The 25,156-nt window shown below is 48.8% G+C and overlaps 1 protein-coding gene across 4 annotated transcripts in view; it reads left to right on the forward strand.

The window, feature by feature from the left end:
• Positions 1-2,778: 2,778 nt before the first annotated feature.
• Positions 2,779-25,156, forward strand: part of Rbpms2 (RNA binding protein, mRNA processing factor 2) — a 36,232-nt gene continuing 13,854 nt past the window's right edge. Inside the window, exons 1-2 of one of the 4 annotated variants that reach the window (XM_036194343.1) lie at positions 2,779-2,828; positions 3,824-4,011. In XM_036194343.1, coding sequence (XP_036050236.1) covers positions 3,943-4,011 — 69 coding nt within the window. In that variant the 5' untranslated portion in view covers positions 2,779-2,828; positions 3,824-3,942. Of the gene's footprint in view, positions 2,873-3,128; positions 3,390-3,823; positions 4,012-25,156 lie in introns of those variants that run through there. The other 3 variants (XM_036194339.1, XM_036194340.1, XM_036194341.1) reach the window with 3 other exon arrangements.

The following is a 25,156-nucleotide window of genomic DNA, read 5'->3' on the forward strand; positions in this document are numbered from 1 at the left end:
GGGCCCAGAAAAGACAGTTGCCTCCAAAGCGCTTAAGGAAGCACACATACAGGAAGCTTTTCTGACATGTTGAGAATCTTTATGATGATTCTGGAGAAATGGCTCAGTGGGTAAGAGCCTTGTGCTACAAGCTGAAGTTCAAATCCTCACCATGGATATAAAACACCAGACATGGCTATATATTTATAACCCCAGCTTTGGGGAACAGACAGGTAGATTCTGAGAACTCCTTAGCACAGTCTCACAGCAAAGAGAGACTGAGTGAGAAAGACTCTTGACATCTTTGCTCTGGCCTCCAGATGCACACAGGCATGTCAGCTACACACTCCCTCCACATACACATGAATCCTCATAAAGTGTTGCTGATTTATGGGACTAGAGATGGTTCAGCATTTCAGAGCAGCTGCTGTTCTTCTAGAAGATCCAAAGTTCCAGGGGACTCTTGACACTGTCTTCCCACCTCTGTGGCCATACGCATGCACATGGTGCACTACATATAGTCAGGCACATACACTTACATAAAAGGAGATTTATTTGTGTCCGTCCCCCCCCCCCCCCCCCAGGGTTTCTCTGTGTAATCCTGGCTGTCCTGAAACTCACTCTGTAGACCAGGCTAGTCTCAAATTCAGAGATCTGTCTCTGCCTCCCCAGTGCTGGGACTAAAGCCAAGCATCACTACACTCAGCAAAGAATATAGCAAGTAAAAAAGAAAATGAAAACAATATTTAACAAGAGATAGTAATGTTAAATAAAAGATAAGATATAGACAGGTGGTGGTGGTGGCAGCACAGGCCTTTAATCCCAGTACTCAGAGGCAGAGGCAGGCAGATTTCTGAGTTCAGGGACAGACTGGTCTACAGAGTGAGTTCCAGGACAGCCAGGACTGTTACATAGAGAAACCCTGTCTTGAAAAACAAACAAATGATAACATATAATGGGCGTTGAGCAATTACTCTTTTCCCCCAGTGCTAGAGATTGTATATAGAGCTTTATGCATGCCAGGCTGGTCCTACAGCTCAGCTCTGTTCTGTAAACATGGAGGGGCCCGGCACCAGACAGTCAGTTCAGCAGGAAAAAGTGCTTGCCCCCAAGGCTAAAAGACTGGAGTTTGATTCCTGGGACTCACCTGGAGAAGGAGAAAACCAACATCTTCAAATTGTCTTCTAACCTCCACACAAGTGTCATGACATATAAGCCCCAACTCCACAAATAATTTCAAGGGAAGTTCTAGGATGCCTGTAATCCTATTTCTTGAGGGTCAGAGGCAGGGGGATTAGGAGTTCAACCTACTCAACAAAACAGGCCCTGTCTCAATAAAATGGGGAGGTGGACACCAAAAATTAAGTGAAGAATCTGTTACAAGAAAAGTGTAAAGTGTGTGTTCTGAATAGGGTGAATTTTGGTTTTTAAAGTATGCAGAGAAAAAGGACTAGAGGATATAATGACCTTGTGCATCAGATGGCAGGACTGGGCTCCATTTTCAGTTTTTAGTATTTACAAAGTGTGTATTAGCATTAGGAAAGACGCATTTATTACTTTTAAAAACATTACCAGCTTCCTAACATGAAAAATGCAGTGATGGGGGCCCATGCCTCCTCATCTGTCACTTCTTTGGGGTCTTAGCTTCCCCATCTATAAAATGAAGTCCTTAACCACAAGATGACTATCAGAAAAATTCAGATCGCTGGGCGGTGGTAGCTCATGCCTTTGATCCCAGCATTTGGGAGGCAGAGGCAGGTGGATCTCAGTGAGTTCAAGGCTAGCCTGGTCTACAAAGCGAGTTCCAGGACAGCCAGTATACACAGCAACCCTGTCTTGAAAAACAAAAAAACAAAAAAAAAAAAAAAAGAAAGAAAAATTCAAATCAATCCTATAGGGTTTGGTTTAGAAAACTGTGTTTCTCTTCTGGAAAAAGATTTTTCTACTGAAGGATCCTAAGGGGAGGGAGGAAGGGGAATTCCTCTTTGGCAAAGGAAGACCTCAAGGGTCTTATGGGAAGATCCGCAGGAGGGGAAAATGTGGTAGAGGTAGCTGAGGACTCACAAGATTGGTACCACCTGGAGACGCCGGAAGCGGGAAGGACGAAAACCGGGAGGAATGGAGTGCCCCTCCCCCAGGCCACAGTAGGGGTTCAACGATATTTCCCAAATGGGTGAATATATCACCAGCAAAAACCTCAATTTACTTACCTGTGAGATGACATATTAGGATGACAAGCTATCAGGGAGGTCAGCTACAGCTCGGCTCTCACGCGTGATGGAGCTAACTGTATTTGGCAGATCGGAGCAGGGAAATTCTCAGGGTCTAAGCCACTGCCCAAGGTCAAGGTTCCTAACGTACAGGGGTGCAAACCAGGGCTTCTCCCCGTCCACTGCCTCTGAGCGCGGGCTCCCGCCCCAAATCCCGATACTAAGACCCCAGTTCCATAGGTTAAGTCGGGGCAGCAGATCGCACCCGGGGACGCCTGACCCGAGCCAGCTCCCCTCCCCTCTCAACTCTGGCTGCTGAAGCATAATGGGGGGGGGGCGGCACAGGAAAGGACCCCAAGGCTCCGGCGGCTCCGCAGGGCTGTCCCGGCCACTGCTGTTCCAGTGCGACTTCGGGTAGGGGCGGGCTTTTTAACTAGCTGCAGAATAGCAGACGGTCCTGGTCCGTATTTACACGGCAGGGGGAAAATCCGACCCTAAGGCCGCGCCCCCGCCCCCGCTGGGTGGGAGTCTAGGTGACCCCGCCCTAGGCGTCAGCCCGCTCTTCCCTCCCCCACCCTGGGGTTCGGAATTGGAGCGGAAAAAGAGCGAGACGTGAGGAGTCTTAAAAGTGGGGTGGAGGTAAAGGAACGGAACCTTCGAGGTCATTCGAGGTACCTCTTCCTGTAGGTGAAAACGAGCCGGCTCCCTAACCTTCCTCTTTGAGTTAACCCGGGTGGGATGGGGGGGATGAGGTGTGTGTGTGGGGGGGGGGGGGGAGGATTGGTATTCTAATTCCCACCCTCGGGGCTGGAAGCCTCGGGCCAGAGAGGGGAAGTGATTTCCTCAAGGTCACTCAGCAGAACCACTCGGTGCCTTGCTCCAGATCAGGTGTTTGCCGCCCTACCCCCGCTTCCCCGCCTTCACCCCTAGAACCCGGCCCTCAGCAGCCAGGCGCACGCGCGCGCGCGGAAGGGGAGCGCGCCGAGCCGGACCCCCCCACGGGGATCTGGGGTGCTCGAGACAGCTCCCAACCCCGCGTCAGGGTTTGAAACCGGGAGCCCCGCCGCCTGGGCTGGGGATGCAGCCGCGTGCCGGGCACCTCCGGCAGCTCCACCCAACCCCGCGCGGCTCCTTTAAGAAAAGTTCTCTGGAAGAGTTCATCCAAGTTTAAAAACTCGTCGCGGAGAAGGGAATGGCGGGGTGGGGGCCGTGGCGGGAGCCGGGTGCGGGAGAGGGAGAAGGAGAGGGGGTCGGCCGAGGAAGCGGAGAGGGGAAACCGCCCGAGCTCCGAGAAGCAGGGAGGCCGGAGCGTCGCGGCCGGGGCCGAGGCCGGGGCCGGGGCGAGCCCGCAGTGGGCTGCGGGGATTGGCTGCGCGTTCCCCCGGAGACCGCGGGGCGGGGGCGGGGCGGGCCGGGCCCCAGCTGAGGCCGGTTCCGGCGCCCGCCCCCTCCCCCGGCGCCCGCCCCCCGCCGCCGCCGCCGCCGCGGGCGCACTCGCCGGCCGCAGTGAAAAGCCGGAGGCGGCGGCCGCTCGGGCTCCGCACGGGTTCCCGGTGCCTTCCCCCGCTTCGGCCGCCTGCCGCACCTTCCAAACTTCATGTGACCCCCTCCCCTCCCCTCCCCTTCCTCCTCAGCTGGACGCGGCCGCCGTCCGTCTCCTCGCGAGCCCGCACTCTCCTCGGGGGGCGCACCGCTCGCCGCCGCGCCCCTGCCCACCTCGGGGCCGGCCCGGCCGCCCCCCGCTCCCCTCACCATGAGCAGCGTGAAGCCGGACGTCGAGCACTGCACCGGCACGGGCCCCAGCGGCCCGCTGGAGGAGGAGGTAGGTGGGTGTGCGGCCGCGGGCGGGACTGGGCGCGCGTGAGGTGCACGCGGAGGAGGTGGGCGCGGGAGAAGGAAGGGCACGCGGGGCCCCGGGCGGCGCGAGGCCGTGCGGGCCGCCGCTCCCGGCGCCTTCCCGCCGCTGCCCTTCGCCCCCGGGGAGGAGCAGCTCCTGTCCCGCTGGCGGGGGCGTGCGGCCTGGACTGGCCCGGCGGGGCCGGCATTGTCTTCCCCGCCCTCCCGGGCTCGAGGAAGGGCGCGCGTCGGCCGCCATCCGGGTGGCCCCCGTCCGTGGTGGGCTTGCGGGACCTCTGGGGTCCCGCGCCCGCTGCCCTCGTTCCCCACGCCGGGTCCGGCCGGCTTGCGGCTTGCGCGCGCGCTTCGGCCGAGGAGCGGGCGCCTCATGGGTGGTCTGGACCCCGCTCCCCGGCTGGAAGGAGCCGAGAGGGCTTATTGAGGTGGGCCTGCGGGCGACATGCTCGCCCTTCCCGTCTTCCCCACCCTGACCCCTCCCCGTGACCTTGGAGGCCGGGCCAGCTGCCCTGCGCCTAGGTTCTTAGTGGGCAGGCGGGCGGGCGGGCTTGCCTCCCCGGACAGAGATGAGCCGGCCATTTAATTAATTACAGTCAGAAAAGCGAGAACTTGGGAACGCTAAGTATTCCCGGTTCTCGCCCTTTGACCTGGTAGCCAAGCCAGGACCCCAAACTGTCCTGGGTGGGATCCTTCAAAGAGAGGTGACATCATCTTGTCCAGCAGCCCTGTGCTCGAAGGAGGGATTACGAGACCGCGTCGAGGAACCACCAGCCTGTCGGTTTCATGGGCTGGTGAGGGCGACGCACATGTGGGGGATAAAAGCTTTAAAGGTACCTGCGCATGGCGGCTAGGCAGGCAGGCAGAATTAGTATGGGAAGGGGACAGGCCTCTGGGCTCCTAAGGAGCTCCTTAGACGTGTGCTGTGTCACTCTGGGGCCGAGAGACCCTTCCTGCCCCGCCCTGGCATGCTCTTGCCCAGGAAACCAAGGGTCAGTTATCCGGCTCTAGCGCCCTTCCTTTTGGTCTGGGGTAGAAACCGCAGAGGCCCTAATGTTTCTTGCTGGTTGTGCTATGCGTTGCCACCGAATGGCCTCCTGTTGGGCAGGGCCAGCAGAGGCCTGCATCCAGCCTCAGTGCACCAGGGACCTGACATCTTGATGATCTAGGTTCGGATCCTGCTTTGGGCACAAGGAGACAGAATTACATGGAACGAATCACTTCACTCAAGCGATGGGGACGGAGGGTCTGGCATCTCTCTGGCTAGAGTAGCAAGAGTGGTGGCTGGTTTTGGTTTCTGTTAGCTTTGTCCTCTTAATGTCTGCAGGGCCCTTGGGGTCCTTCACCCCATCCTCAACTACCTGAATTTTAGAATCTCCCATGAGAGTTGGGGCAGTGATGATGAGTGTGTGTTGTTTGCTGGTGTGTCTGTGATCCCAGCTTGTTTTCTCAACCCTTGTGCTGAAATTGGGGTGTGGGCCAGTGGTTCCTCAAGTTGTGCAAGGATCGACCCCAATCCTGCATCTCTTAAAAAGGTTGGCCTTCAGCAGGGACTTCACACTGAAAGGCTGACCAGATCCTCAGACCCACGGTTCTGGGTAGGAATTAGCCGTTGGCCACACTGAAGAGTTGGAAAAAGTGTGTGGGCTTTGTCTACTTTTTCGTTTGTTTTGTTTTGGTTTTTTGAGACAGGGTTTCTCTGTGTAGACCCTGATGTCCTGGAACTCAATCTGTAGACCAGGCTGGCCTCAAACTCACAGAGATCCTCCTGCCTCTGCGTCCTGAGTGCTGGGATTAAAGGCTTGGACCACCACCACCTTGTGACTTGGCTGCTTTCCAAAATTCCCTTTCTGGGAGAGAGGATATTAAAAAAGTAGAGTCACCCCCCTTCCTATGGGCCTTGAGGTATGCTATAGCCTTGATAGTTCAGACTCCTGAGTGGTACCAGCAGAGGGACATGGGCTTGGATTTAGTGTTGAGCAGAGTTCTGGTGGTCAGGAGGTCCTCGTTTGGGTAGCACATACACTAAAATTGGAATATTACAGGGTCGGTTAGCGTGGCTCTGCTAAAGAAGAAATGAAAACTCATGAAGCATTTCATATTTTAAAATAAAATAGAACTAGTGAAATGGCCCACTGGGTAAAGGTGTTGGCTACCACGCCGGATTACCTGGTCCTTGGAATCTACATGGTGGAGAGAGAATGGATTCCAGGAAGTTGTCCTCTAGTCTCTACATATGCACCCTGGCAGTCATTCTCCACCACCACATAACAGCCATTAAAATGTAATTGAAAAACTTAAATAAAAGAAAACTGGGGGCTTGGTGATCTCTTGGTGTCCAGTGTTGGTTCCAGTCTCCCTTTAGCAGCATTCTGGCCAGTAGCCCAGGAGCTCTCAGCTCTGTCTCCTTTTGGTTGCTTGGGGGAAACTAGTCTGCTTTAGTTTAGATGGTCCCAGGCAGTCAGTTTTACAATCCCTAAGAACCATCATCCAGATCATGCTGTTAGCATTGGTGATTTACTGCTGTGGCTGAAACTGGCTCTTCCTAATCATCTATTGATTAGCTATAACAAGCCTAGAGAAGTAAAAACTACTGTCCTTTTAACATCTCATTTCCTAAGGGTACCAAGTTGCAGGAGAATGATGCATTTCCTCAGTGCTAGGAGGAATCCCTTACTTTGAACTGCCTCTTACAGTCAGTCAGGTTTTCCTGCTTGCTTCTTGCTCTACCCACGGGACTTCATCCATATTGTGAGCATCAGGTTCCTTCTCTGGGATACAGATGAAAGGTTGCGGGAGGGGGTGGGGTGTGTGTGTGAGGAGGGCTTGCCTGGCAGTGGTGGTATGTCTAATCTAGTGGCACCATAGTGACACCATGAAGTTAGAGGTTAGCTCTCCCTGTGTAGTGAGTGGAAAGGACATTCCAAAAAGTATGGCATAGGTCAAAGGATGATTCCCAAGACAGACAGGAGAATCCTAGGTTCAAGGCTAACTTGGCTACATAGTGAGGTCGTATTTCAAAAGCAAAGCTGGGGAGCAGGGTTGCATGGATTATGAGACCTCATGGTTTATTTGGGTAACTACCAGTAGTTTGCTGTGTGGAGGAATAGCAAATGCCACATCATGAAAAGCCTGAGAGCATGTGAAGGAGGGAGGAAGCTGCCATTTTCTTGCACTTGAGCAGATGTGTTAAAAGCTTTGATACCCTTTGGAGGCTAAAGAGGACAGTGGGGAATTAGAGGGAGAAGCTGAAGTTCCTGTTTGGTCTAAGGCTATATCCTCCTTCAGGTGGGCCTTGATGGAGTACCAGATAATGTCACACAGACCTTGAAAATCCTGCTTAGATTCTAGTGATTCTACTGGATAATCCTAGTGGTTGTCCTGGATGGATAGGTATTGGTGTCTCTGGAGAGCAATGTGTGTGGTGTTTATATATTGAGAGGATCTTGCTACATTGTCCAGGATGGCTTAGCATGTTAGGCTGACCTGAAACAATGTAGCTCAGTCCTTATGACCTCAAATTCTTGAACCTCCTGCCTCAGCCTTCTAAAAACGGGGATTACAGATATGTGCTGCTACACTCAATGTTACTGAAAATTACTTTATTACAGTATGATTGACACCGACAAAGCTACATTTATCCAACATGTAATTTGATGAGTTTGGAGACTTGGCTATAGTTACTTTTTGTATTTGTTTTAAGGATTGATAACAAGGCATCACCCAAGGCTAAGCAAGGGGTTTGTTACTGAACTGCATCCCAGTCCCTACAGTAATTTTGTTTTTAATAGCCCTGGCTGGCCTGGAACTTGGCCTGCCTCTGCCTCCCAGGTGCTGGGATTAATCTATAGTACTTTTTAATTAGGAAGCCTCCTTAGGTCATTGAAGTATAATATTTGGATTCCTGAGTTGATAGAAGTTTCTAAGACTTTAAAGATGTCCATTCATAAAACAGGGTCTCATTATTTAACCCTGGATGCCTGAAACTAACAGAGACCCTCCTCCTCCTTACCCAATGCTGGGATTAAAGGCATGTGGCATCACTCCCAGCTTGTAAAGAAGTTTTATGTTAACTTAGTTGTAAACTGTAGAATGTCTGGAGTTAATGGTGGCCAAGGTAGCTACAATTGAACCTATGGTTGCTACCCTCCTTTCCCATAGTAGCTGGGGTGTCAGAGGATGTCAGGAAACAGGTCCCTGGCACCTCTGAGAAGTTAGAGCTTAATCTTCCTCTCTGAGGTGTGTAAGTAGGAGGGTATTAGGCCTGCAGGGATGGACAGGTGAAGGTTAGTCTAAATCAGCAGTTCTCAGATGGTGGGTCTTGACCCCCTTTGGGGTTGCATGTCAGATATTTACATTGTGATTCATAACAGTAGCAAAATTAGTTATGAAGTAGCCACAGAAATATTTTGTGGTTGGGGGTCCCCACAGCATGAGGGACTGGACTGTATTAAAGGGTCGCAGCATCAGGAAGGTTGAGAACCGTTGGCCTAAAGGAATTCTGGAGTTAAGTGTGTGGCTTGGCGTCTTCCCTCCTTTCCCCTCCAAATTTATGTTTTAGTGATGTATGTAGTGTATGTCTGTCTGTGTGAGTCGTTGTATGTGAGTGCAGTGCCCGTGTAGGCCAGCAGGGGGCATCAGATCCTCTGGACTGGAATTACAGGTGGGTTCAGGGACTTGAACTTGGGTATCATGCATGCTCAGTAAGCGCTCTTAACAGTTGTGCCATCACTCCAGCCCCCATCTCCTCTTTTCTCTGACATCAGAAACATTTGAAAGATATTTATTCATGATGGTTCATGCATGTAATTCCAGCTATTAAGAAGTAGAGACAGGAAGACTGTCTCAAGTTCAAGGCCAGCCACATAAGGATTTCTAAGCCAGTGAGGGCTACAGAGCAAGAGCCTGCATCAATACACACACCAAAGCCAAACAAAGCTAAATGTGGTGTTGAATGCTTCAAATCTCAGCAGCGTTTGGGAAGTAGCAAGAGGGATGGGAGTTCAAGGTCATTAGCTATATTGTAAGTTGGTGTCCTGGTCAGTGTTCCCTTGCTGTGAAGAGGCACTGTGACCAAGGCAACTCATATAAAAGAAAAAAGTGAAAGCATTTAACCAGGGGCTTGCTTACAGTTTAGGAGGTTTAGTCCATTATCATCATAATGGGAAGCATGGAGCAAGGGAGGGAGGGAGGGATTGAGTTTGGCACTGGGCTTTTGAAACCTCAAAGCCCACCCCCAGTGACACATTTCCTCCAATGAGGCCACACCTCCTAACCCTTTCAAACAGTGCCACTCCTTGGTGACTAAGCATTCAAATATATGAGTCTATGGGGGACTATTTTTTTTTATAAATATATTTATCTATTAAAATTTTTTTCATTTTACATACCAACCCCAGTTCCCCCTCCCTCCCCTTCTCCTGCCTCCTCACCTCCCTCCCACTCTACCCCATCCACTCCTCAGAGTGGGTAAGGCCTCCCATGGTAGTCAGCAAAGTCTGGCATACCAAGTTGAAGGAGAGCCTAGCCCCTCCCCATTGTATCAAAGCTGAGCAAAGTATCCCACCACAGGGAATAGGCTCCAAAAAGTCAGTTCATGTACCTGGCATAAGTCCTGGTTCTGCTGCCAGGGACCCCACTAACAGATCTAGCCACACAACTGTCACCCACATTCAGTGGGCCTAGTTCAGTCCCATGCAGGTTCCCAAGCTGTCAGTCCAGAGTCAGTGAGCTCCAACTAGCACTGGTCAGCTGTCTCTGTGGGTTTCCCCATCATGATCTTGATCCCCTCTTCCTCCTCCTCCTTCAAATGTTGTTTATTGAAGGAGAGAGGTGGTCTTAAGTACAGGCTTACAGCACAATGGGAGAACCCAGGAGGGCAGAAGTTCGCTTCTGATGTTTTTTTTGTCTTTTTGTTTTTTTGTTTTGTTTTGTTTTTGTTTTTTTGATGGGGACCATTCTTTGTCAGACCACCACAGTTGGATTACCTTGGGCTACTGAGACTCTTTCTTCCCACAAAAGACCAGGCATGGTGGCCCGCACCTTTTAATCCCTGTACTTGGGAGGCAGAGGCAGGCAGATAGCCTCTTCTATACAGCAAGTTCCAGGCAAACCAGGGCTACACAGAGGAAAAAAAAAGCAAAACAAAACAAAGAATCCCTCCCAAACAACAAGACACCACCCCCACAACAACACATTTAAAAGACCACAGGACATCTTGGTGCTTGTTGGCAAGCTTTCCTTTTCTTTTTCTGGTTTTTCGAGACAGGGTTTCTCTGTAGCTTTGGAGCCTGTCCTGGACTAGCTCTGTAGACCAGGCTGGCCTCCAACTCACAGAGATCCACCTGCCTCTGCCTCCCGAGTGCCGGGATTACAGGTGTGTGCCACCACCGCCCGGCTGCAAGCTTTTCAATCTGAGGGAAGGAAATCTTTCTATACTTCCAGGCACTTAACCTAGGCATGACCCAGGCAAGTGGACCCAGGAGGATTCTGTGAGGAGGTCAGTCTCCTCTCCTGTCTAGGGGCTGTTGTGAATGTGTCTTGTCTTCTCAGCTCAGAGAGGTAGGTAGTTAAGAGTAAGCCCGTCTGCAGTGTGTGTGCCCCGGGCATTGTGCTGAGTATCTCTCCATCTTAATTCCTACGTTCACAATAGCACTGCCAAGTCCTTACCTTATCACTTTTATAAAAGAGGAACGAGAAGAGAGGCTTGCTTTCACAGGGCTGTCAAGTGAGTCTAGAATTAGTGCTTAACTACATATTGTACCTCTTCTGTTTTACATTAGGGCTGGGGTGGGGTGGGGAGGAGCAGAAAAGGTGTCTGTAATCAGTTGCTGTTTTTCCTGGTGCTGGTGGTCAAACCCAGAGCTTTGTACTTGCCAATCAGATATCCTATGTCTGAGCATCTACCCTTGCAGCCCCCCCCAAAAGAAAAAAATTTGTTTTGTTTCGAGGCAGGGTCTTTGCTTTAGTAATGCCAGAACTTGTTAAGTAGACCAGGCTGGCCTCACACTCACAGAGATCTGCTTGCCTTTGCCTCTTTAGATCATCATCATGCAACCACACATTTTGAGGGTTGTGCTCTGGGTCATGTTTGTGTCCCAAAAGTAGAGGGACCCAGTGAATGAGTCCAGGCTGTTTGTTCTTGGTTTGGTGGCAACCTAAGACCGGTCAGCAGTGGAAGGTGAGGGATCTGCTCCAGCCAAAAGATTGATTTTATCATACATGTTTAGAATTGCCATAGTCTGGGTGTAATGAAAATGACTCAGTTATATTTTAAAGTCTTTACAGGAGTCATAACCCTCAGTCATTCGTAGATGGGGCTCATTGCTTTCAGACCCCCTTGTCACTCACTGACTGCTGTGTGCATCTTAATTAAAGAAATGATGGTCTGGCTCTCAGGTGACTACTGCCATAAAGCCTTTGACAAAATCCAACACCTCTTCATGACAAAGGTCTTAGAGAGATCAGGAATACAAGGAACATTCCTAAACATAATAAAGGCAATTTACAGCAAGCCGACAGCCACCATCAAATTAAATGGAGAGAAACTCAAAGCGGTTCCACTAAAATCAGGAACAAGACAAGGCTGTCCCCTCTTCCCATATTTATTCAGTATAGTACTCCAAGTCCTAGCTAGAGCAATACGACAACAAAGGAGATCAAGGGGATGGAAATTGGAAAGGAAGAAGTCAAACTTTCACTATTTGCAGATGATATGATAGTGACCCCAAAAATTCTACCAGGGAACTCCTGCAGCTGATAAACTCTTTCAGTAAAGTGGCAGGATACCCCATTTAGTGTTTGAAAACGCGGGCGTCCTCCACTTCCTGGTTGGTGTTGCTAAGATCCGTAAGTAGGGCCACAGTATGGATGGAAGATGCTGCCTTTTCTTTGTTATCCCATGGGTCCTGGACCAATAGAGAGGGAGAAGGGAGTCCCTGATTGAAAGCTATCCAGAACTGAGTTGAGTTGCTGTGTGGTGGCGTGGCGTTCTCTGCCCTGCCATTGCTTGCTTTTTCTGTTCTGCTGTTGGTCATAAGCAGTGGCCACATTGAGCTCTCCATGATCTGACTGTGACCACCCCTTGCCATATGGATGCTTAGTCACCAGGAAGTGGAGCTCTTTGATAGGATTAGAAGGATTAGGGGGTGGCTTTATTGGAGGAAGTGTGTCACTAGGGGTGGGCTCTGAGGTTTTCCAAAGCCCGCATCCGGCCCAGTGTTTCTTTCTTTCTCTCTACTGACCTGTGAATCAGGATGTAGCTCTCAGCAACTACCCCAGTGTCATGTGTGCTGCCATGTTCCTGCCATGATGATCATGGACTAAACCTCTGAAACTGTCATCCAGCCCCAATTCAGTGTTTTCTTTTGTAAGAGCGTCTTGGTCATGATGTCTCTTCACAGCCAGAGAACAGTGAAGAGACATGTAGGCAAGTGATAGATGATGAAAGCTGGTCACGCAGCAGCAGGAGGGGCTGCAGGTGGACTTGAGACTTCTTGGTGCCCAGGGAGCCTTGCCTCTGGGTGTGGCCTCTGGTTTTGCCTGGAGCCACATGGAAATCGGGACCCATGGCATCTGTCTCCAGCATCCTGCTATAGCACCAGCTCTGCACAGCATAGCACTTCATGTCAGCTCTAGCTTTCTGAATGAGACATAGGTCAGTGCACATGACAGGCTTTGGCTGATTGTGTTCATAAAACATGAAGCCTTCTCTCCTGAGGCCAAGGCTAGCATAGAGGATGAAGTCTGAAGCCTTTCACAGTACTTTATACATGACCAGCTGTGTTTCTCCCCTTAGATAACTTGCTGTCACCTTAGCTTGATTGTCCCCAGTCTCTGCCCTTCCCACTCTTCTGTGTAGTCAATATTCTAGGGTATGTTTTACAGCCTAGAGGGGAAGAGCCCCAGATTTTCCAGGCAGCTCTAGGCCACAGGCCATCTACATCCCTGAGCTGGTTTGTCTGTAAAATGGGGGCCAATACCTGTTTCACCTGCTACATCAAAAGGAGTGTCAGGTTCACAAGCCAGTGTTGGCTCATATGGATGAGTATAACCACAAAGTGTGGGTCGGAATACACCCTCACGGCCAACCTCTGTAATCGGGAGCTGGAGTTTGCCGGGCAGTCAAAATGATAGGGCAGACACTGAGGCCTAGGTCTTCCTTCCCACCAGGTCTGATTCAGTGATGGTGACTGAGAGCTGTGGGATGAACTGCCTGGAAAAGATCTGTTTGGTGAGTTAGGGAGCTCCTGAGCCACCCCAGAGCTCCGTAGGAAGCAGAGGAAGCTTGTCCTCAGAGCACTGGACTCCAGGGAGCCTGTGTCTCTCTGGGTTCACAGCCACTGCCTACCACTGTATACTGCTTGCTCTTTCCGTGTGTCCTCTTTTAGTACCTTATAAGTCCTGGGTCTGCAGGCCATGTTGCTACTACATTCCATCCACCCCGCGTCAAGTGGTCCCACTCAGGGCCTTCTTTCCCTGGGAGGGGTGAGAGTAGCCTACTGTGCCAAGCCCAAGCCTAGGACCTAAGCAGAATCCTACTCTACCCTGGAGCACACCAAAGGAAAAAAAACTTGGCCACTGAGGTCAGGGTGTGGCTGCCCTGAGGTTTCCCCCTGGCAACTTCAGTACTGGCCTGACAGTGACCCACCCCCTTGTAGGCCTGAGTCCAGTGTGGCCTGAAGGCCCACCGCCTGGCTTTTGCCTTATTCTCAGTTTTGCCTTCTCTGTCCCTTTGTACAGTACCCCCTTTGCTTTCCTGTGGGCAGATGGGAGCGCTGAGGCTCTCAGGAGAGGGATAAAGGCAGTACCTGCATCTTACCCTGGGTTTGTTTGTGTTTTGAGACAGTCTGTGTAATGCTGGAACTCACTGTGTATCCCAGGCTGGCCTGGACCTCACAGAGATCCACCTGCCTCTGCTTCCCAGTGCTGGGATTCAAGGCCTGTGCGGCCATGCCCAGATTTTACCTTGAGTCTTAATCACCTTCTCCTCTCCCTCCCATTATAAGAGTTGGCAAGTGGTTCTTTACTGCTCTTCTTACTGCGCTACATGCAGTGCATAAGCAAAGTCTGGTAATACGGGTTCAGTAGCACATATCTGCTGTCCTAGATGCTTTGAGAGGTTGAGAGGGGAGAATCATTTAGATGACTGAGTGCAGAGCCTGTCTGGGACAAATGGTGACAGACCATCTGAAAGGAAAAAAAGGGAATTTGGGGGTTTTTGGAATGTTGGTGTGAGGGAACTGTTGTTTCTACCTGAGATAGGAGGGAGACCTGCATCCACTTGTCCTAGTTGGTGAAATGGCCTGGAACTTCACCCTAGGCCTCCTGATAATTCTTAGGGCTTTCCTTGCATTTCTGAGTCTGGTTGGCAGTTGACTTCTGGTCAGGAGAAGCCCAAGTCCAGTATTCTTCTCAGTGGAGTTGCTCCTGAGGTGATCACTTCACATCCAGGTATTATGATGGCATCTTTTTAAGGTGTTGAGTGTTTCTGTGTCAGGAAAACTTGCTATATACGCAGCCTGCAACCCCTGTGGTCTGAGGGGGTCTGCACTTCTTCCAGCGATTCACCCCATCTTAACACCCAATGCTGCCCCAGAAGATGGAGGTGGCAATCTTGTCAGTTTTACCTCCTACCCATTCATCCGTTCATTTATTCATTCATTCATTTAAATAGGGTCTGAGAGAGAGAGAGAGAGAGAGAGAGAGAGAGAGAGAGAGAGAGAGAGTGAGTGTGTGTGTGTGTGTGTGTGTGTGTGTGTGTGTGTGTGTGTGTGACTAGCTACCTTAGAACTTGCTATGTAGACCATGCTTGGCCTGGAGAGATCAACCCACCTCTCCAATGCTGGGAACAAAGGTGTGTGCCTCCAAGCCCAGTCTTAGAACTCCCAAGCGGGTCTCAAATTCTTTGACTATCTTCCCACCTCAGCTCCAGAGTGTTGGTATTACATGTGTGAGCTACCATGGCTGGCTGGCTTCTTTCACCTCTGTAAACCAGCTGTGCTTAGGACTAACCACAGCATCAAACCGCCCCCCACCCGTGTTCTGCAAGGTACTGTTACTCTCTTCTTTGGTCAAAAGCTGAGAGCTACTTGTCCCTGGGTGCCTCAGGCTGCTTCTCACTGGGTCTAAGCAGACTGGCATAATACGATCGAGGTCTGGAAATGGGCATTTCCAGACTCATGAGCCAAGCTACTTTTCACATGTGCAGTGGCTGCTAGCAGCTCACTGGACCCCAGGGTCCTGGTTTTCTCATCTAAAAATATAGTATCTTCCAGCTCAAATATTCTTTATTTAGGTTACTGCTGAGGGCTGAGAGTGGGGGAAGGATGTGGGAAGGGCTTACAAGAGTCTTGTTTTTCCCACTTTGGATTTCCCTCCTCTCCCCTCCCCCTCCTAAGTAGTGTTTTCCATCCAGATGACACTGGGGGCCCTAGCTCCCGCCGTGAGTAGGCGGAACTTGATGGAGTGGAGGGTTTAGCAGCCTTTCCTTTCCAATTGGAATTCTAACTTTTAGAGATGCTAAAAGATTTCTGGGGATAACTCAGTTGGGGAGCACTTGGCTAGCGTGCACAAAGCCTTGGGTTCAATCCCTAGTACTGCGAATAGACCAAAAAAACAAAAAACATATACGGAATAATTCTGTGTTTTTTTTCTCTTACCATTTTTAAAATGATCTTTTTAGTTTTTACTTTGCTTGTGTGTTTGGGGGTGGTCAGGACGTATGAAGCAGTCAGAACAGCTCTGGGAGTCACTTGCCTTTCCCTGTGGAGGCAGAATTTGATTCCTTCTGTGGCACTTCATACATCAGGCTAGCTATCCCACAAGCTTCAGGACCATTTTCCTTACACTTTGCTATATTGGTTTTGGGATTAGTAAATACACACCACTGGGTCCTGGGGGTTGAATTTGGATCACTAGGCATGTGCCCTAGCATTTTTAACTGCTGAGCCCTCTTCCAGACCTTCCTTTTCCTTTTGGTTTCTTGAGGCAGGGTTTCTATGTAGTCCTTGGTTCTTTATGTAGACCAGTGTGGCCATAAACTCATAGAAATCCTCCTGCCCCCGCCCCCCATGCTGAGGTTGCTGATGTGGTGGCACAGCATGCTAGTCTCTTTATTTTTTGACTTTTTTGTTTGTTTTTTGAGACACAGTTTCTCTGTATAACAGCCCTGACTGTCCTGGAACTCACTCTGTACCAGACTACTCTCAAACTCACAGAGATCTGCCTGCCTCTGACTGCCGAGTGCTGGGATTAAAGTTGTGTGCCACCATGCCAGCTTATTTTTTTGACTTTTTTGAGTCACTCTCTTAGTATGTGGTCCAGGCTGACTTGGAGCCCACAACCTTCCCGATTTAGCCTCTTGTATACCACCACACCCAGCTCAAGATTGAATTAAAAAAATAAAACAAAACAACACTTTTAGCAGGTGTGATGGCACGTATCTGTCATCTGTAATTCCAGCACTCAGGAGATGGAGACAGGAAGACCAGGAGTTCAAGGTAATCCTCATCTACATAGCAAGTTTGATTGAGGCCAGCCTGGGCTATATGAAAATTATATAAAATTGTACGTACGTACATACATATATATATATAGAGAGAGGGGTTCTTCATAGTAACACTGTGTGTGTGTGTGTGTGTGTGTGTGTGTGTGTGTGTGTAAATTTTATCTCTTTTGTTGGCTTTTTTTTCCCTCGAGAGACAGAGTTTGTGTAGCTTTGGAGCTTGTCCTGGAACTCACTCAGTAGCCCAGGCTGGCCTTGAACTCACAAAGATTCCCCTGGCTCTGCTTCCGAGTGCTGGGATTAAAGGCGTGCGCCCGGCATTGTTGGCTATTTTTATTGTCAAATCAAAGTGTTCCTGTGTGTACCTTCTCCTTGAGTCCCAATCCTGGTGGACTGCTGCCTAGTGGATTGGTGGGGTTTCTGAATTGCAGGCTCCCCTGGTGTTCTTTAGCAACATTGTTAGTGTAGAAGGCTTGGTCCTCTACATAGTGATCCCTTGAGTCCCAGGTTCTGTCTTTACTAAGGCTGGGGTTTCAAGAAGGCTGTGGTTGTCCTTCAGAGTTAAAGGGTAAGAGGATTTAATGGCCGTGTGTGTCACATTGTTTTTGAAAGCAGTGTTTACTCTTTCCATCGATAATAAAATCTGGCATTTATGGAGCCCATCCTCTTAGCCGCAGTAATTGAGCAGTGAGTGTTTAATGCTTGGTATGAAGGAGGTCTTTGTGAGGTGTAAGAAAGCTGTGTAGAAAAGAAGCTGAGCATACATTTGGGAGGTCAGTAATTCAAGGTCATCTTCAACAAATAGGGAGGTGGAAGGCATTTGGACTCCATGGGACCCCCGTCTCAGGAAAAAAAAAAAATAACAACAGGATTGGGAGAACAGGAATCTTCTGTGTCAGCTCTGGCTCTTAACTGCTGAGCCATCTCTCTAGCCAGGGTGATCTCTCTAAACAACTGTCTGTAGGAAAATCTTCATTGACCTGTAGATGTGAATGGGCTTGTTAGAGCCCTCCTAACTATTCTTCAGAAAGTGAACTGTAGCCAGACATTTAGGAGTTGAGGCAAGAGAATCAGGAATTTAAGGCCAGACTGTATGATACCCTGCCTCAAGAAAGCAACAACAACAAGAAATGTTGACATCTGGCCAGAAAGGCTACATATAACAGGAAGAAGACACCTTTTTCTGGGGTATTAGACAGCGTGGTCAAGAATCTCCTTTTGTGGGCTGGAGAGATGGCTCAGAGGTTAAGATCACTGACTGCTCTTCCAGAGGCCCTGAGTTCAATTCCCAGCAACCACATGGTGACTTACAACCATCTGTAATGAGATCTGGCGCCCTCTTCTGTATACATAATGAATAAATAAATATTTTTTTTAAAAAAGAATCTCCTTTTGTAACTGTGGTGGCACACAACATCAATCTTAGTACCTGCCTTAAAAAAAAAAAAGCTGGGTGTGGTGCGTGCCTTTAATCCCAGCACTCAGGAGGTAGAGGCAGGTGGATTTCTGTGAGTTCAAGGCCAGCCTAGGCTACAGAATTGAGTTTCAGGACAGAGAAATCCTGTCTCAAAAAAAACAAAGGGGGTTGAAGAGATGACTCAGTGGTTAAGAGCACTGGCTGTTCTTTCAGAGGTCCTGAGTTCAATTCCCAGCAACCACATGGTGGCCCACAACCATCCATAATGACATCTGGTGCCCTCTTATGGCCTACAAGCATGCATGTAGGCAGAACACTGTATACATAATAAATAAATAAATCTTTTTTAAAAAAAAGCAAACAAACAAAGGGCTGGAGAGATGTTAAGAGCACTGGCAGTTCTTCCAGAGGTCCTGAGTTCAACTCCCTGCACCCACATGGTAGCTCACAGCCATCTATAATGAGATCTGGTGTCCTCCTCTGGTGTGCAAGAATATATGCAGACAGGACATTGTATACATTATAAATAAATATTCAAAAACAAAAACAAATCTTTTAAATTGTTTAGGGGGGGGGTTAGTTTCCACCCCGAGGACCTTACAATAGGGAACTGCCTCTGTCCTGTGTCATGGATATTGGCACTCACAGGAAAAAAAGAGCTTAAGAGCACTTAGGCCCTTCTCAAGAGTCCCAAGAAGTTGGCCAGCAAACTATAGCCTGTGGTGTGGACTTAGCAGGTTGGACTTCTCCCACTGCCACACTCCCAGAGTCTGTAGAGCAAATACACACACACACACACACACACACACACACACACACACACACACACACACACACGGTAAGGCTTGTGTAAGAGAAGAGCACTTTCGGGAGTCCCGTGGCTTTGGGCAGAAAAGAAGTTACGGTAAGGGCCAGGTTGCTGGTTGTCTGCCCTAGACAGGCCTGGACTCAGCAGGGACCTCCAGTAAGGCTGGTCTCTTGGCTGATGTAGAGGCTGGATGAACTTCTCTGTATGTCGTGTGTGGGCATATCACCCTGAACAGGTTCCACTAGGGGAGTTGTTTCTCATTGTGCACCATCCAAGGGTTCTCCATCCATCTCTCTATAGTCACCCTTCCACCAGCCGCAAACTTTTTAATATGCTGAGGATGTAACCATGGGTCTTGTTGAGTTTGCTCTTATTTGCTGTGAAGGTGCCACTCTATTTTTCCCCTGCTTACTATTTTTGTTTGTTTGTTTATGTATGTATGTATGTATATATGTATGTATGTATGTATGTTTTTTGAGACAAGGTTTCTCTGTGTAGCTATGGTTGTCCCTGAATTCACTCTGTAGACCAGGCTGGCCTTGAACTCACAGAGACATGTCTTCCTCTGCCTCCCCAGTGCTGGGATTAAAGGTTCGCCACCACCTCCTGAAGGTGCCATTCTAAAAGTGATGTAGTTCTTTGCCTTTCGGGGCAGAAAGGAGATAGTCCCTTGGGTTGTGTTGTTGCTTCTCCAGAAGAGATGTGTGGGAGAGAGTCCTAAGAAAACAAGTGTGGTACCTTCTGCCCTCCTAGGGATGGTGTGAACTCACCCCTAATGCCCTCTTCAAATAATTTGAAGGTGTGCGTGCGCATTCACTTGTTATAAGACTATGGAATAGGTAGGCCATGAATTCTCCAGTTGACCTTTTTTATTGTGGTATCAACTAGCTGTTAGTGCCAAATCCTGGTCTGTATCTGGCTTCTCCTGATGGCCCAATTACCCTGAAGCTGGCACCAAAACGTGCTATAGGAAGTATATAGGTCCATGCTAGCCTGGGGCCCAAGAGTGGTCGGTTAGGCTGCATGTACTGAAGTATCCATACTGCCTTCCAACAGCTCCACTGTCACACTCATTTTCCCTCATCTGTTAAATGAGGGAGTTGAATTAGTGATCTCTTTGGTGCTTTAAACCTAGAGTATTTATTGCCTGGAGAAGAGAGAAGCTATAAAGATTCTAGTGACTGCCTAAGGCTGGTCATCTACCCACATTGCCAGCTCTAGACCCACCTGGGTCTGATCCAGCTTCCCTAGACAACCTTTATAAACAGATGGCTCTCAGTAGCTGACAGGTAAGAAAGACTTTGTGGAGGTAAATGATTTCATGCCCTATGTTGACCCTTATGTATATACTAGGCATAGAGTAAGGGTAGCTTTTGGTCTTGGGTGGTTAGCTGTATTGTGTAGATTGAAACATTGACAAGGAGCAGCTTTCCTAGGCCAAATCTTAAAGGTAAGATGCAAACTCTCATCCAACTAGCTATAGCCTGCTGTCTTTGCTGTTTGTAGTGCCATTGGGTAAGTTTCTTTAGAGGAACTGAATATGGAAGAAGGGTAGAAGTCTTGAGGGACAGGAATTGAGTCCACGCTTTGGGCGGTGCACAAGTTTTGAGACTTGTCTTTTGTCTCTAAGACTTTGTGTAGTCAGGATGCCAGATCAACTTAGACTAGTGGGAGCAATACAAGGCAAGGGTGCCAAGGGCCATGGCAGGACTTCAGGGAAGGAATTGGGGGGTGAGGAAACGCAGCCTAAAGGATGGATGATCTCCTGATAACAAGTAAGAAAAGGGCAGGATGAGAGGGAACAGCACAAGCAGTTACCATGAGATGGGGACCTGGAGTGCATGGCTATTTGGGTCTGATGGTGGAAACAGGCCACTGGAGGGTTCCAGACACTCCTCTTCTCTGTGTACTACTGGCCAGTCTGTCTGTTGAGCTCATACTTCTCTTTACCGTTAGTCTGCTGGTTTCTGCTTTTTCTTTTCTCGCCACTCTTGACTTTCCTATTATCTGGAATAAGAAGCTTAGGAAGGAGACCCAGGTATGTGGGCTAATAATGTAACTGCCCAAGTAGATTGCTGGTGGTGCAGACAGCAGTCTGGGTATCTGGGTCTCACCCAGTTCTGTTCCTTGGTGAACCAAGTTATATGCTTCATAAAAGTGAGCAAAGTTGATTGTGGTAGCACAAACCTAAAATCCCAAAGACCAGTTATAGATCCTATCTAATCTTCCTGCCCCTCTCTGAACAAGGGGGACAGAGGGATGTCATTGACTGGAGTGGATGTTCAGGTTCTCTCCCTGTGACTTAGCCTCCCATACTTGATTCTGCAAAGGGCCTGTGACCTGGCAGATGGGACCAGTCAGTTTATCTAGAACTGCTTTGTGTCTAACAGGGTAATCAGGAATGTGCTGGGAGCCATACTACATAGTCTTTGAGGAGGTTTAGAGCATCAACAATGGAAACCAGAGGAAAGGGGCCTTGGGGCCCAGAGAGAAGGCTAGAAGGAGGATCTGAGTTGGAGATAAGGAAAGATCCCTGAGCTCATGTCCCACTCCCACATGAGGCAGGAAACTTTGTGCTGAGAACTTGCTGTTTAAGGGGCCTCTGGGGAGGTCTGGTCAAGAGCTGTTTGAGGGAGGGATTAAAATTAGCCTGGGCTGAGATAGGCAAGCTCTGGAGAGGTCTGAGGTGGAAGTGTCTGTGGGGCTGCTCTGGGAAGGAAAGTGGACTGTTGAGGTTCCACTCTGTGGGAAAGAGCTTGCACTCATTCTGCTGGGACAGACCCCAAGCTACTCTGAGGGTTGGCACTGAGGTCTTACCCTTTCCTGGTAACACAAAGCAGGTGTCGTCTTTGCCAGACTGTGTAGCAGAGAGACTTGTATTTTTGAGTCAGTGGTCTTCTGTGTGACCTTAGGTGAGTCACTAGTGCCTGGGGATTTACTTGTGTATTTTAAACCCTGCCAGCAAAAGGCAGAGAGGCTCCTGAGTCCAAGAACACACTTTAGCCCATCCTGGAGCCTCAGCTATGTGGTTCCCAAAGGACAGGGCAAAGGGGTACTACAGGGGTACAGAGCTCTGAGGACTGGGAAATGTAAAGAGCCTTTTCCCAGGTAAAATGCCAAGAAGGGAAAAAAAAAAAAGCATCCAAAATGGCCAGAGGCCCTGCTGTGTGTGCTTGGCAAAATTTCACAGGAAGTTTGTTCTACCCTTGGCAGAGAGTCCCTCTCTTGTAGGTAGGTGGGTGTGGTGACATGGTAACCAGCAGCTATGGGATTGGTTTTCTTTGACGATCTTGACTTGAGAAGGGGGGGGGGGGGGAGATAGGGAGATAGATGTGTGTGTGTGTGTGTGTGTGTGTGTGTGTGACTTTGCCTGGCACTCGTTCAGGTTCCTAATTCAAATCGGTGTCCTCAAAAGCTGGTTGTTCAACACCTACTGCATCATTAGAACATAAAGCACACTCCCCCCCCCAAATCTTACAAGTGTGTGCTTGCTTGTCTGTGTGTGTGCTGTGTGCATGCAGATGTCTGAAAGCCAGAAGAGGGCTCCCTTGGGCCTGGAATTGCAGATCATTTTGAGATAATTGATTTGGGTAGGAGAAACTGAACTGAGGTCTTCTGCAGGAGCGGTAAGTGGTCTTAACTACTGAGCCGTCCGTCCAGCCCTGGAGCACGTTCCTTCTTCCCTGTGGCCTACCATGGGACAACCAAGTACTTTCAGGAAATACCACATGGTAGGGAATGAAAGCTTTTCCTTAAAAAATTTTTTTTTCTTTTTTCTTTCTAAGTTTTGGATGCAGAGAGTATGTTAAAATGGATTTTAAATATAGATTATATTATATTTTATTATTCATTCATTCACTCACTCATTCATTCACTCATTCATTCATTTATTATGTATATGTCATATGTGACTACAGGCCAGAAGAGGGCGCCAGATCTCATTACAGATGGTTGTGAGCCACCATGTGGGTGCTGGGAATTGAACTCAGGACCTCTGGAAGAACAGCCAGTGTTCTTAACCTCTGAGCCATCTCTCCAGCCCTATATTTTATTTTTTGAGACAGGGTTTCTTTGTGTAACAGCCCTAGCTGTCCTGGAACTGGCTATATAGACCATGCTGGCCTCAAACTCAAAAAGATTTTCCTGCCTCTGCCTCCTAGGTGCTGGGATTAAAGGTGTGCACCACCACGCCTGGCAATTTTAATATAGATTTTAAGCACAAAGATTAACAGAGAGAGAGGGGTGGCTGGGCGTGATGGCACACGCCTTTAAAATGCCAGTGCTTGAAAAAGGCAGAGGTAGATGGATCTGAGTTTGAGGCCAACCTGGTCTATATAGCAAATTCCGTACTAGGTAAGGCTACATTGTATCTCAAAAAACTCCCCAAAACAAACAGAAAGATAGGAGGGGTGCTTGAGGGAAGTAGAGACACATCCAAGAGTGTAGGTGTGGGTGAGACAGGGTTTCTCTGTAGCTTTGGAGGCTGTCCTGGACTAGCTTTGTAGAACAGGCTGGCCTGGAACTCACAGAGATCCACCTGCCTCTGCCTCCCGAATGCTGGGATTACAGGCCTGTACCACCACCGCCCCTCCCCCCCCCTTTTTGAGACAGGGTCTTGCTTTTTGTTTTAGCTCAGGCTGACACTGAACTCAGAGCAATTCTTCTGCCTTAGCCTCCCAAGTGTTAGAATTAAAGGCATGAGTTACCGTGCTTGGCTTGTATTTTTCTTTTTCAATTTAAGATGGTATCTTTTAAGATTTTTATTTGATGCTGGGCAGTGGTGGTGCATGCCTTTAATCCTAGCACTTGGGAGGCAGAGCCAGGCCGATTTCTGTGAGTTCGAGGCCAGCCTGGGCTACAGAGTGAGCTCCAGGAAAGGCGCAAAGCTACACAGAGAAACCCTGTCTCGAAAAACAAAAAACAAACAAGATTTTTATTTTATTTTTATGGTCATTGGTGTTTTGCCTGCATGTATGTCTTTGTGAGGGTGCCAGATCACTTGGAACTGGTGTTACAGACAGTTGTGAGCAGCCAATGTGCTTAACAGATAAGCCATCTATTTCTCCAGCCCTGACAAGGGTCTACATAAGCCCAGGATGGCCTCAGACGCAATGTGTAATTGAGGATGACCTTGAATTTCTGATCCTTTTCTCTCAATTAGTGCTGGAATTGCAGACTTGTTTGCAGCACTTGCTTTATGTGGAGCTTTTTATGCAAGACTACCTACTGAGTTACATTCTCAGCTTCTCTTTTTTTTCCTTAAACTGGAAGGTAAAAAGGTGATGCTGGGCTTAGGAGTATGAGATGAGGTTCAAAACAGGAGTCAAGTTTGCAGGGAGGCTTTACTTGCCCCGATTTTTATTATATATCTCTTGTTTTAGATAACTTTGTAGATATATTTTATATACATGAGCACTTGCATTTATTTATCTATCTATCTATCATTTGTTTGTTTATTTTATTTTATTTTATTTTTTCAGGACAGGGTTTCTCTGTGTAGCTTTGGTGCATGTCCTGGATCTCACTCTGTAGACCAGGCTGGCCTTGAACTCACAGAGATCCACCTGGCTCTGCCTCCCTAGTGTGGGGATTAAAGGTGTGAGCCACTACCGCCCTGCAAGTGCTTGTATTTATGAGCTGTGTGTGTGTGTGTGTGTGTGTGTGTGATAGAGAGAGAGAGAGAGAGAGAGAGAGAGAGAGAGAGAGAGAGAGATGCCCTCAGAGGCCAGAAGAGGGCATTAGATCCTCTGGCATTGGAGCTGCAGATGGTTGTGAGCCATCGGGTGGGCACTGGGAACCCAGCCCAGGTCATGTACGAGAGCAAGGAGTGTTCTTTGCTGTTAAACCACCTCTCTAGCCTGACAAGATGTGTTTTAAAGGCTGACCTGAAACTTACTGTGTAGAGCAAGTTAGCCTTGAACTTGTGTTGGTATTCCTGGTTCTGCCTCTCCAGTGGTAATATTATAAATCTCAAAGTGGTTCTGGTTTTTAATTTTTTTACACTTACTTTGTGTTTACAAATATACCACAGATGCACATGGGGGCGGGGTCAGAGGACAACTTGTGGGTATCAGTTCTCTTCTACTGTGTGGGTTCCAGAGATCAAACTCAAGTTATTAGCCTTGGCAGCAAGTGTCTTTGTCCACTGAGCCTTTTCAAACCAGCCCTTGATTTTTATTTATTTTTTTACAGGGTTGGTGAGATAGATAGTTCAGTAGTTAGCAGCACTTGTTACTCTTTCAGAGGACTTGGGATCAGTTCCCAGTACTTGTGTCCAGCAGCCTACAACTGTAACTCAGTTCTGGGGGACTAAATGTTCTTTTCTTTCCTCCACAGGTGCATGTGTACGTGTACACACACACACACACACACACACACACACACAC

This window comes from Onychomys torridus, chromosome 7 (assembly GCF_903995425.1).
Source record: "Onychomys torridus chromosome 7, mOncTor1.1, whole genome shotgun sequence".
NCBI classification, from domain to species: domain Eukaryota; kingdom Metazoa; phylum Chordata; class Mammalia; order Rodentia; family Cricetidae; genus Onychomys; species Onychomys torridus.